The sequence below is a fragment of the Clarias gariepinus genome, chromosome 1 (assembly GCF_024256425.1).
Source record: "Clarias gariepinus isolate MV-2021 ecotype Netherlands chromosome 1, CGAR_prim_01v2, whole genome shotgun sequence".
Taxonomy (NCBI): Eukaryota; Metazoa; Chordata; class Actinopteri; order Siluriformes; family Clariidae; genus Clarias; species Clarias gariepinus.
Window position 1 is genome coordinate 46140288 of NC_071100.1, and position 13789 is coordinate 46154076.

Consider the following 13789-nt stretch of genomic DNA (forward strand, 5'->3'; position numbering starts at 1 on the left):
ATGCAAATACAACATAATTTATTCATGTTCATCTTAGAAACATGAAACTATTATGTACAAAACACATATTACATTTTAGTACATGTAACAGGTAGCCAAGTTCCTTTTTTTCAGTGTGGATATCTGGAATTTCCTTCTGGATTACTAAAGTATCTATCTATCTATCTATCTATCATTTATTTTTCACAATGTACCGCAAATCCACCACAAACCATATCTAAGTGAATAAAAAAAAATCAACTTTCCTTTTTTTTATTTAATTTTTTTTTTTTTTTTTTTTTACCAATTAACTAATTGCCGCTCCCTCGCGCGGCAGGTGTGTGCGAGCGTCTCAATCGCGCGCCTCTCATCTCCCGAGCGCATTCCAGCCTCCCATTGGCTTCTCCTTGTATTTAGTCATCCTGGCAGTCTGATTGACTCCGCCCCCATCCCAGCCTGACTCCGCCCCCCGCTCTCCTCATTCCGCTCAGTAGCAGCCGCAACTCGGACAGAAAGCGACCGCGCGCGCGAGTCAGTTTGCATGCGTGTGTGCGTGCGTGAAAAGAGAAGAAGGAGGAAAACCAGGGATGCAGCGCGCTCCTTAAGGCGCGCAGCCTGAGCATGGCACTTTCTCGGATTTACCCCTCTCTCATTTTCCTGCTGCTTTTCTTTTCCTGCTTGGGACCGGGTCGGGGCGCGCGCAACTACCCTGATAATGAAGGTAAGGGACGTGCGCGAGCGAGGGTTGCGCGGAAGGAATTTGGATTTTTGATGTTGCACTTGAACGTGCAATCTTTTTTTTTCTTATTTTTATTTTTTTGAGCATGTTTTCATTTCCAGGAGTTTTCTTTCTTCTATTTTATTTTTCACTACAGGTTGTGTTGCACGAATGTTTCATGGATCTAATGCGCATCTGGAGCAGATGTTCAAGTTCTAATCTATTCTGCTATTAAGTTTTAAAAAATGGGTTGTTTTGTTGTATTTCATTTGCAAAGTTGTAATTTGTTCATTATGACCTTGACTTAGATCAGCAGAGCCAAATTATTATATTTTATTTTGTTCCATTTTCCAAGTTATAACTTGTGCATTATGAACTTGCACTTGCATTAACAGCACTAAAATATATCCATAATTAATTATTATAATTGGTTAAAATGGAGCCTGGGCTAAACATAATTGAACCCCGAACATAATCTTGAGTGTTGCTGCATATCTTAATCTCTCACTCTCACTAACTCACTCACTCACCTTCTATACCACTTTATCCTGTATTCAGGGTCGCGGGGACCTGGAGCCTATCCCAGGAGGCTTAGGGCACGAGGCAGGGTACACCCTGGACATACACACTTACACACTACGGGCAATTTGGGAACGCCAATTAGCCTAACCAGTATATCTTTGGACTGTGGGAGGAAACTGGAATACCCGATGATCCATATCTTAATCTTTATCAGGGAAATACTTAATGGCGTGCATAATATGAAAAAAAAAGTTTTCATGGTTTAAAATTCAGTTCTTTTTTATTAAAAGTACATTTGGATTTGTTTATCCAACCCAGTAATCTTGTTTCCCATACGTCCTTCAATAACAACCCTACACACACACATGCACACGCACAGCTTTTAGTGGCTAGACGACGTCTGCAAACAATTTGACCCAAATGACAGAACCCAAATGAGCATAATGGTGTAGATAAATGTTCGGAGCGCGCTCCGCAGTGCTTCCTGCAGGGCTCAGACAGCTCTGAGTTGACCTTTTCTCTTCAGATTGGTTCACTTTACTGGGAGAAGGTTGGCATTTGTGGGACACGGTAACTGACTCACAGAAAGATCTTTGAGATTTGTTGGGGGGGTTCAATGTAAGGTTCATTTTCAGAATGCTGAGACACTAAAAGTTGAGTGTTTTTTTTTTTTTTTTTTTAGTTTTTTTTTTGGATTTTTATGGCCGGTTTGTTTTACCCTGCTAAGTTTGCTTGTCCCGGCTCAGAGATGTTACCGTATCACTGTTTCATTCTTTTAAAAAAGGATTTATTACTAATGAAGCACTTCGGTAATTATCAGTTCACAACTGGATCTTTTGGGAAAGTATTTAAACCAAGCATGAAGTGAGGAAAGAAATATGAACATTTGAAAAAATTTACGCCAACTTGTCTCAATCTCTTCGATCCTCTATGGAATCAAGGATGCTCTTGTGACCAGCAGAGGGCGCACACACAGCACTCACTCCTTATTGTGTTACTCGATGTGATCTCATTCAACTTGGGACTCTACACACTTTTGGTAGTAATATTTATCTCATGAACGTAGCTCCACCTAAGCTCAGAGATCCTGCTAAACCGTGGACACACACACACACACACACACCCACAGCTTGTGTGGTTCGAGTGAAGAAATAAGCCCTTAGTGTATTGTGGCAGTGGTTTGTTGAGTGTAGCCTGATAGTGGATGGTTTTTATCCCCTGGTTTTAACGCAGATGAGGTCAAGGATAGAAATGAAGAATAAACTATTTTTTTTGCTCCTTAAAATGAAAATCCATTACTAACTCAGGAATCATAAACAATTGGTTAAGCATGACGTTTATTACAATAGGAGCAGGACGATATGAAAAATATCACTCCAGATTACCTGAAGACATGATCCATTGTACACAATATGTATCATGATCTATTTAGTTTGGGAACAAACTGCCATAAAAATAGTTAAATATACAAAAATAAGTGTACATATTATTGACGTAATTATTGAACTGTTTTATCTTATTAAATTCTACTGAAGTTTAGCTTTTCATCATAAGGATGTTTACCAAAAAAAAATTAAACATAAAGGATTTAAAAATAAGAAAGTTATGTTTTTTAAATTTCTAACATTTTATTCCAAATATAATTGAGATAAACTCAACCGTATAGTCCTGACCTTGCTCCCAGCCATTTCTACAAGTTTGGGCCATTAATGGAGTTCCTGGAAGGCCAGCGTTTCAGACATGAAGCAGGCAGTCTAAGTATGACTCCGGCAGACTGAGAAAACCTTCTACCTTGAGTCATTAACCTCATAGTAACTGGCCAGCTCTCACTAGCTCCTGTGTTAAGCTTTGTTTAGACCCACCCAACTCGGCAGACATTATCTCAAGCTCTGGCTTGTCTCTTATTGTCACCACACACCACTCTTTTTGTCTGGTCTCTGTGTTTTAACAGACTGGAGAGAGGCACAGCACTAACGTCTTCACTATCAATACAGGTTTATCGCTTTATTGTCTGCCACAGGGTCAAAGGTTAGCATTTTATTTGGCCTCGTTCAAGTCAACAAGATTTAATTAACTAGATTTTGCACACGACCTTAAACTTGGACTAGTGGTGATCGGCTCTATTAATGGAATTACTTATGGGATAAATTTAGGTTTAAGATTATAACGCTGCAAATCTGGTACAATTTCCTCATGTTGTTCAAGTAAAAATAAAATAATAATAATTGAGGGACAAAAACATAATTCTATATTGGCTGTAGTTACGTAGCTATACCTAAAACCCGTAGTGGTGCACTGTAGCTAATGTAGGTTGCAAGATAATTATCTGACTTAAAAAAAAAAAAAAGTGGATTAATCGTGTAAAATTGTTTTGTTGTGGTTGTTTATTTATATTTATTATCATGAGAACCATGCATCCCTGTGCCAAAGAAAACAATGAAAGTCCAGCGCTAAGCTGTCATTTAACTCGATTGCTAGCATAACACCTAGTACAACAAATATTATAAGAAATGTGACGGAAACATCAGCACATCCTGTAGCTCAAACTGTTAGCCAACTTTTCTTTTTATCGAAGATGGGGGGGTAATCATAATCTTTCACTTTATCGCAATCGCAGCGCATGTAGCAGCAGCTACCTTATTAGCTTGCTATATGTTATTATATTATGCTAGTTACTAAGATTCTTTTTTTAAGGTTTCCATGTAACAAGAACATTAATAGCTACCAAATTTATAGTTATACTTTAAAGAGTAAAAGTCAAATTATTTTAAATGTAAATGTTTTTTTTTTGACAAACTAACCATCCTTGCTTTTTTGTAACGATCAGCTAGATCAGCAGTTTCTCCTTCTCCTACTCTCTTCTTTGCTTTTCGTCTAGGTCTTTCACATGTAAGAAACTGTTCTGCCACTGCTCATTAGCAGGCTAGTCAACACAATAGCAGGCTAAAGATCATAGCTCCACACGAGTGCCCCTTCTCCCGTCTCTCTCTCTCTCAGGCTTCCAATCATGACCTTTTTATTCCTCTTAATTGAATTCATGTGTTCGCTTGCCTGCCATCCCCCCCGTCCTTCCTCATCTTCAGTTCACGCTTTCGGGGGAAAAAAACAAACAAACAAAAAAAAACGCTTTGTGCGGTGTACATTAGCGCTTTGGCGCATTAGCGCAGCACAAACAAAAATAAATAAATAAATAAATAAATAAAAATAGTGGGTTTGTTAACTGCACTTCTATTGAAAAGCAGAGGGACTAGCTTTTCTTTTTTTTCTGTCAGTCTTTTTATGCTTTTTTTAAATGATTTTTTAATTCAGTATCTGATATCTTTGTTTTGCTTCAAGCATGCTAATTGAGACACTGACCTTGGCAAACTTGAAGAGCATCTTCATCAAACTCCTGTCTCTCTACAGCATTAACATTCACTGAATTAAACTGGTAATGAAACAGAATAAAAAACGGATACGAATATGAACATGAGGAGAAAGTTTATGATTATTTTTTGTAGGATAAAGATATTTGTAGCGCTTAACAGATCGGTGCGTCATTGTGTCACACCCTTCCTATATACATATACATGATCCGATATCATGCGGTTTTCACTGAAAGCACTTTCTGAAATTTAACACACTTCGGTGGCTAAGGTGTAATCAAAGCATCCTGCAGTAAAACGGGAAAACAAGAGCTTGGGTGCATTTTAGACGACTGTCATTGCGTCAGTGGTCACTTTCCTGTTTTCTCTTTTTCCCCGAAGAAGTAAAAGCGATACTATAATGCACTGCAGGACAGGTTGTGGTTAGTACTTAAGTGCCATCAGAGCAGGTTGTTTTTGGGCACAGAGATTTTTCTGCACCAATATTTTAATGCTTCATGCAACACGAGCCCTGAGAGAACGAACAAGAGAAAGGGAGAGAAGGAGATCACTCATTCTCAGTCTCCGAGTCATGTCATACCACCCGCTGTCACGGCTCGGGCTTCGCTGTCAGCTGGTGACGGAATATAGTGGCCTTGGGTGGGGAAGTGAAAAGAGGAAAGTTGAAAATGGCACGGGTTTGCACACACTGAGTAATGGAAGCGTAGGATGTCAGAACACTATTTTTTATCTCTTTTTTTTTGTTCCCTATTTTTTTTTATCTTCAGAACATGAATGTGAATGAAATCATAACTGGGAGTTAAAGTAAGGACTAAAGAATTAAATTTTTTTATGTGCTACTTGTTTATATACTGTGTATTTTTTTTCAAGCAGATTAGATTTTACCTTGTTATACCAGTACGCATACTGTACTTGTTATACTTTAATCCATAGTGACACTGTGTGATGTAAACCTAGACTACATTAAAATCTTTTATTTTCAATTTGATTCCATTCAATAGCACTTATATTTATTTTCTGATTTATTTAAAGCAGCTAAATTTTGTATACCTTTACCAAGTAGTAAACTTTACACAAGGCATTTATTAAACATCAGAATCCTGCTCCATACAGTTTATAGACTCCAGTCTCTAAATGACATTGCACCAACTGCCCTTTCACTTAAAATAAAAGGAAAAAGTACTTCATGAAATATGGAAGAGGTTTATATTTTCTTTAAAAGCCGTAATATCAACACCACCGGCGGGTGAACTGAACAACACTGATAACAAACTATATACCAATAAACTGGTGACGGGATCTCAGGCACCAAAGGCTCACCCGTGCCCACAGGGACCAAAGGTCAGACAGTCTGGTCCGATCCCACAGAAAAGCCAATGCAACACAAATCGCCCAAATTGTTAATACTGGCCATAATAGGATCGGCAAAATCGTTAATGCTCGCCATAATAGAAAGGAAACAGAATACCACCAGGGAACCACAGCTCATTTAGCACACAGGGCCCGACAGGCAAAGACCCCAAGGCCGCCGACCCTGCCTCTAAACTCCCCAGATCCCAATCTGTGATGCATCGGACAAACAAGTTTGATTCATAGAGGCCCCACGCTGCAACCCACAACAACCAAAAAATCTGCTGCCAACGTCTTGGTGCCAGACACCACGGCAACCTCCAGAGACCCCGCAGAGAGACACTCCACGGGGCCAGAACCGCACAGACAAAACAAAGGGCAACCCCAAAATCTAGTTTTAATGTTAATGTTTTTAATGTTATGGCTGATCTTTGTATTTTTTCGAGAAAATAATAAAATTTATTACAGTGTATAATAATAAAAGTATGAGTCGAAAACTGACCCATTGAATGGACCAACAAAAGATAGTCATGGTAATGAGCAGTAATCTGCATGTATCCCGTTATTACTATCGAGTAAGACAAAGTATAAAAACACCAAGATGAGGGCCTGAATCATCTTCCATCTTGGTGTTCCTTAATATACGTATGGTGTATTTTTTTAATAAAGAGGGTGAAAATCGTTAAAACGCATGGAGTTACTACTGTGCTACAATTTTTACGATGTACGACTTGCACCTTACGCTCTTCAATAAAAGAACGTTCTGTTTAACTTAAAAAAAAAAAAGGTTTTCTTGTATTGAGCTCGAACACTAACCACAACGATTATGTTTTCCGTCTACCGCATTATCTTTACTCTGAAATCCTTTTTTTTTTATCATTTCTTTTTTGTACCTCTGCTTCAGACTTCTCTTATTTCTTTCTGGTTTGTCTTTTTGTGGTTTCCGGGGACCTGATAGTCCTATCAGTCACATCACATGATAAATGTTACCATGATTACCATGACACTGTTCTACTGTTTTTCTGTCTTGTTTTTTTTTTTTTTTTTAAGAAAGAGACAGAGTGTAGAGAGAGAGAGAATATTTAATTACACCCCTTCCTTCCTCCGGTCTCGTCTCACTCGTGTTCGTTTGAGTCTGAAACTTAAACGCGTAAGTGCTAAGTTGATGAAGTTGCTTTAATAGAGCAAAATAAAGGGCAATTCCCAAAACAAGATAGAATTGTCAGGTTTAAGTAAAATAATTTTGTTCTAGTTGATGAACGGCAGAACCGATTATCCTAACCGAATCAGCATCATGTGCTAGTCCTTAAAAGACGACAAACAGTTAACAGTGTGTGATACACTTTAGTATTCAATGCACGCTGTTTTTGCTTCTTTTTCATGAATTCAGCATAACACCACAATCCTACTGTATGTACTGTAGTATCTAACATTTATGCCTTTTGCTTCATTAGCTTTCAGCGACTGTCTGAGCTCTCCGAGGCGTCGTCGGACGTCTTTCTGTGCGTTTCGATCCTTTCCAGCTAATGCACCATTGGCTGCTGCGTGACCCAGCATGGTCGGGCCTTGAATGGGCACAGTGGGTCCTGGCTCTGCTTAATGTGTGTGTGGGAGTGCGATAGAGGGCACACACACACACACGCACGCTACATGTTCTGCTGTTGCCACGACAACGCTCTCACCCATGGCACTGTATGGAGAGCAAACAACAGCGCAGAGAAGCACTCGCAGCTCTTATTCAGCTTTGTGTTAGTGTGTGTGTGTGTGTGTGTTACTGTGTGTGTGTGTGTGTGAGAGAGAGAGAGAAAAAGAGAGTGCACATGTGCTCATGAGTGAGCTATCTTTTGGGGGAAAGCCGCATGTGTCAGGCTGTGAGTGTATGTGTTTGCATAGCGGTGTTCCATGTGTTTTAGTCAACATGTGTGCAAGAGTGCCTGAGAGAGTGTGTTTTAGGGAAAAGGCTGAAAAAAAGAGAGAGGGAGAGAGAGAGAGACACACACACACACACACACACACTTCTGTCTAAGCAGGACTGTCTTGACCACCAAAACCCAACATGGGAGTTCTCTGTGGGAGTGTGGTTCCGATCACACACACACACACACACACACACACACACACAAACACAAACTGCTTTATCCCAGCTCTTCTGTTATTGTTTGAGAAATTGAACCCGAGACCAACTGCTAAAAGTTTTGGCACCCTCTGCCTTTCAGCATGATGCAACAATCATCACATTCATGCAAAAACCATTTCGCTCAGTCCGGAAACAGATCGGTGCCGAGTTATTTTCCTGTCGAAATGAATTCGAGGCGTGAAGACAAGACCGTGATTTTATGCCTTACGGATCCATATTTCATCCAAAGCGAATTACGCAGCATGAGGGTTGTGCTCAAATGCCGAACAGTGGTCGTGTTGTAGCTCACGATCAATAACCCCTGAAGATCAAATCAAAGATCAAAGTGCACACTTACAGTTTAAGAGGCTTCCATTGTTTACAAAAACATGACTTTCCAGTATTTGATGATCCATTCTCTTTTGGATGATCAGTTATTAGCATGTTACAGTATATGCTGTCTGGGTTGCCAGATTTTCATTCCCAATCTACACTTTGCTTTCAAGATAATCATTAAAAAACAGAGAATTATTTTTTCCCTTTCAGTTGCACTTGTCACATGTACGTATACCTTTTTACAAAAATACTTAAATTTTATTCTTAATACTTACTCTTATTCTTACTACTTATTCTTAATACCCACGAAAATGTTCTTGATTTCCAATTACAAAAATAAAATATAAGTTTTAAATACAATTTAATTTGTTTAGTGCTTTAAACAATGATCGTTGTCACTGTGGCACAGTGGTGTAGTGGTTAGCACTGTCGCCCTTCACCTCCAGGGTCCGGGTTTGATTCCCGTCTCTGTGTGCATGGAGTTTGTATGTTCTCCTCGTGCTCGGTGGGTTTCTGGTTCCATTCCCAAATTGCCTGTAGTGTGTGAGTGAGTGTATGTGTGTGTGCCCTGCGATGGATTGGCTCCCTGTCCGGGGTGTACCCTGCCTCGCGCCCTAAGCCTCCTGGGATAGGCTCCAGGTCCCCGCGACCCTGAATACAGGATAAAGAGGTATAGAAGATGAGTGAGTGAGAGGAGTGTATCAAATGTGTGAGAAAATATGTATGAATTAAATTTTCAAATCTAATTTCAAGTGATTTGTTACAGGATCCGATGCCTGATATTTTATTTCTTATTATCTTAATATCCAATTCATGCGAATGGCACCATTTTTAAAAAATGTTTTCTCTAACTGAGCTTTTCAATTGAATCAGTTTTTTTGATTTAGAATCAATTCAATCAATCATATTCCACTTATTCTACTTTTATGAATGCTGCCCCCTGCTGGACTGGAGTGTAATGGAGAGAAATTGGCAGGAAAAAAAGATAATTGCTTTATAAAAGATTATTAAAGTAAATGAAGAACAACGGTAGATTAAATTCATTTTGATTTCGCACCAAAATTAAATTGAATTTATTTTACCATCTACCTACGATCCCCAGCTGTTTTCCAGTCGTTCCAACCCTCATTCTCATTTCTACAGCAGTTTTAGGAGGACAGTTTTGCACTTGCACTAGACAAACATAAATCATACAGTATATAATATGAGTATATAATATATTTTAAGACGCCTAGTGATTTGTGTTTGTCTCGAGCCTTGTTATACCACAACAACTTCCTAACAATCACAAAAACTGTTTGCAACTGTTAGTCCTGGCTAGATTGCCAATTGTTTCAAACATAGGGCGCAAGTGCAAAATTGTTCTCTATTTTAAAGACCTGCCTAAAGTGGAAAAACTGTTCATGATGTTTTTAAAAAAATGAGACTGAGAGATGGAACAACTGGGAAACAGAGCTGTGAATTGTAGGTTTTTAGGCACCAACATTGAACCCTTTTGGTAAACTTATTTAACCACTCCGAGCCCTGGGTACAAGAAAATAGAGACTAAGGGCAGCCAAGCTACATCACACCAACTGCTTGCCGGCATGTGCGTCCAAGTACATACAGGAGTGCATGTGATAGTACAGAAGAGCTGCATTCAATAACGGGAGCGCTTCTGAACATAAGACAGTTGCGGTCAGATAAACTGTTTTATGTCCGCAAGTGGTCTCATTGTTGAATGCGGACCTGCTGTACTCTCATGTCAGGCAGGCAGACTCAGGAGAGGAGAGTCGATCACAGGATTAAAGATGCATGCATGCATTTTCTATATTTTTTATTTGTTGCTGTTGTAAGGAACGGTTGCCACTAGTGTGCATTGACGATCATTTCAGTCGCCATTGGGAGTTTGAAGGGAGCAAAACGTTTTTATTGGAAAAGAATCAACAGATATTTAATAGGTAGCTTGTTATGAGTTTTTGCATTGCATTTGATTTTCGTTCCAATGCAAAAGAAGAATCTTGGTTAAGCCAGTCAGATTTCAGTTGTAGCAGTCCAGAAGTGTCAGAAGTATTGATTTATCGCCCCCCCAAAAAAATCCTCGCCTACACTCTGTGGGGGTTTTATTCCAGTAAGACCTCACACTTACACACACACACACACACGCGTGGTCTTTTTCACTTCTTCGTCTTCATGTTCGACGGTGCCTGCTGACTCCGCTCGATATCTAAGCATGTTTGAAACCAGAGACTGCTGAAAAAGCACGGCCGATCGGCACGGCTTCTCCAGACTCTTCATACAGAAACACCGCATCGCCGAGAAGAGCACCAGCAGTTACGCTAAACGGTTCTAAAGACAGGCAGAAATGAAGACGGATCATCTGGCGCAAAGCATCAGCCGCGAGCGAGTGGCTTCGCATCGGGGTCTGGGCTGCTGACGGGGGGTTGATTTATTAGGTAATGCAGAAGAAGATCAGAGATGAGTAAGCAGAGGATGGTGCGATATAGAGCAGGTTAAAGTTACGGAGACTGAGCGCTAGACGGGGTCTTCTGGGAAAGAGGGATGGAGAACGATGTGGGGGGTTGATGAGAGAAAAGATCAGGAAGCAAGGCGGAGAAGTGGGTGAGAGGGAGATAAAAGCTGAAATGGAAAGGCCGAGTGGGAGATGTGTAAGGGAAAGGGGAAACACATTGAAGGGCACGAGGGAGAGGGGGAGCAAAAGGAATGGGATGAGAGAGAAGGGATGAGGAAACAAGGGAGAGAGATGGGGAAAAGATAAAAGCTGGAATAAAACAGACAGACAAGGACGTTCAACAAAAGAGAAGATAAGAGAGAGTGAAGCAATAAAGAAGCAAGGCAGAGACATGGTCAAAGGTAAAGGTGAAATAAAGCAGAAGTGGATGAGAGAAAGAGTAAGAGCAATTTGAAAGAGATAGGAGAGATGAAAAAGAAAGGTAGAGGAGAGAGAGAGTTGAGAAAGAGAAAGCGACCTGAGGAAAGTGAGAAAATTAGCAAGCAAGGCAACGGAAAGAGTGGGAATAGGAGAAGAACAAGGAGGAAATAAAGAGCGAGAGTGAGGCAAGTAAAGAGATGATGAAGGAAGGACAAGGATGGAAAGACGGGTGGGAAAAGGGACGATGAGTGAGGAAGTGAAGTGGAGAAAGAGGCCATGAGAGAAATAGTAGGAAGCAGTACGGAGACAAGAAGGAGAGAGACAGAGAGAGACGAAAGAGATGAGGAATGAAGGCAGAGAACGAGCAACAGGGCCATAAAGCTGAAGTGGAAAAGTAAAGAGGGGGGGAGAGATGGTTGAAAAAAAGTGAGAGATGGATAGCTGGAAGAAAACAAGAGAAAGAAAATGGAAAAGAACGATACGAGACGAGAAAGCAAAAGCAGAGACGGGGGGAGAATGCAAAATAAAGAGAGACAAAGAGAAAAGAGCAAGGATCTAAAAAGAATGAAATAAGGGAAGCCAAATAGAGTAAAAGAAAAAGATAGAAAGAGATGGAAAGTGGTATGTAGGTCAAAAACAGATTGGGAGCATCGAAGAGAGAAGGAAAGATACACACGGAGAGACTCGAAGAACTCCATAGTGCGAGAGGAAGGAGGGAAAGTGAATATATGCCGAGAATTATAAAGGAAATGAGAAAAGTGAGAGAAAGAGGACGAGTATTTCTTTCATCCCATCGCACATTCTTCAAGCCAAAAGTACATAGTGGATTTGTGATGAGAGGATAAAGAGTAAAAAAAAAAAAAAAAGTGCCATAAAGCGGCACTGACTCTGAGCAAGAAGCAGGAAATGAATTGATTAATGAGATACACGTCTTTACACACACTTTTCATTCCTCTGAGATCTTTTTCCTTTCGCATCGGTGAATCTTTTTTTCTTGTCACTCGAATTAAATCAGTCCATATTCAGGAGTCATTCTTACTCCTCCACGATGGATTCACTGCTTCATTTGATATTGGCCTAGGGATTGAGGGAGAAAATCTTGGAGATTACTAAGATTGTTTTGTTCTCCTTAATGGAAGTGAGCTGGAAGTAAGTGGCCAAAACGCACAGGACAAGCAGGATTCACGTCTTGGACTTTTATTCATTATTTCACCCTGACGAGACGTTTGACGAATAGACAAAGAAGCATCAGTGAAGAATTGTTGAATTACAAGGCATTTGTGAAAGTTAAATGAACCTTTATTTCTCTATATACTCCCCTGCTACACTAGTGCACTTATCCCAGTATTTTGCTAGTGCTTCAACAAAAAGTTATCTCAGTACACCAGAGCCATGGTCGGACTGCCTGCTTCATCTCTGAAATGATGGCCAACCCAGGAACATGTGGAAATGGAGGTTAGGATGTGGCAAAAACTCTCAGCCGAGTTCCTGTAATGTGCAAGTGGTGTTGGTGATGATTGTGTATAAAGTTCCCATGGACGCATGCGTCTCTTCCATAAATTGGTGACAAGTTCAATGTTCATTGGGACGAGTACAGTTGGCTCCAGGATCGTCATTAATGAACATACAGCATTCTTCAAAACATTCCTATGTTTTATTGTGTTAAAGGGTCTCATCACTGTACTGTTCTTTAAGTCTTATTTGAATGTCCTCAGGTTTTACGCCTTCATTAACGAGAAATTTCATCACAAGTTCCGGTTTGACAGGAGATCTGTCTCAGAATCGCTTCTTCTGTGCAACATCCTGCTTTTTTTTTTCTTTTCTCTTTTTAAAGATGACTCTATAGTCAGGAACATAATCTCGTATCAGGCTTCTGGCTCTTTAGGAAAGCGCTACTCATCCATCCTCGGGAAAGGAGAGAAAGAAGGGACAGAATGAACTGTGGTGGCTGAAATTGGTAGGACACCAAGGACCACTATAAGGAACGGATCATCACTCTGCGAAATAGGATGGGGGCTGTCCAAAGGGGACGCTGACTAACATAGGGTGTCGTTTATCAAACCGAATAAATCCATTTATGTAAGACAATTTATATGAGAAAAAGTTATGTTGGTTTAAAGGTAAACCAGTTTGTTCTGAAAAACTGAGACCCCCCCGGGTTTGTGAATAAGGACGTCAGTAATGGAAAAAAGGCCAATCTGTAACGCATTTACACTGGGGTAATACTTTTATTTATGTCTCTGATGCTTGCCAGCAATTATCGGGTTGATTGCGTACATCAAAGTGTGTGTGTATATATATATATATATATATATATATAAACAGTAAATCAAAAAATGTCTACACATCAAAATTTACCTTGCCAGGATAATATAAGTTGGATTAATTCATTTTCCATCCTGCTTATCCTGTATGAGGTCATGGGTGGAGCTTGTGGCCCAAGGTGGAGGACTCCCTGTATGGGGTGCCAGCAAATTAAAGAACACAGGTGCAGTTATACACTACTGCACAATTTGGGAATGCCAGTCTGC

At 40.1% G+C, this 13789-nt stretch overlaps 1 protein-coding gene across 1 annotated transcript in view; it reads left to right on the forward strand.

The window, feature by feature from the left end:
* The first annotated feature begins 532 nt into the window (after window positions 1–532).
* epha4b (eph receptor A4b) overlaps window positions 533–13789 on the forward strand; it is a 104783-nt gene continuing 91526 nt past the window's right edge. Inside the window, exon 1 of the mRNA XM_053501975.1 lies at window positions 533–700. Coding sequence (XP_053357950.1) covers window positions 601–700 — 100 coding nt within the window. The 5' untranslated portion in view covers window positions 533–600. The remainder of the gene's footprint in view (window positions 701–13789) is intronic.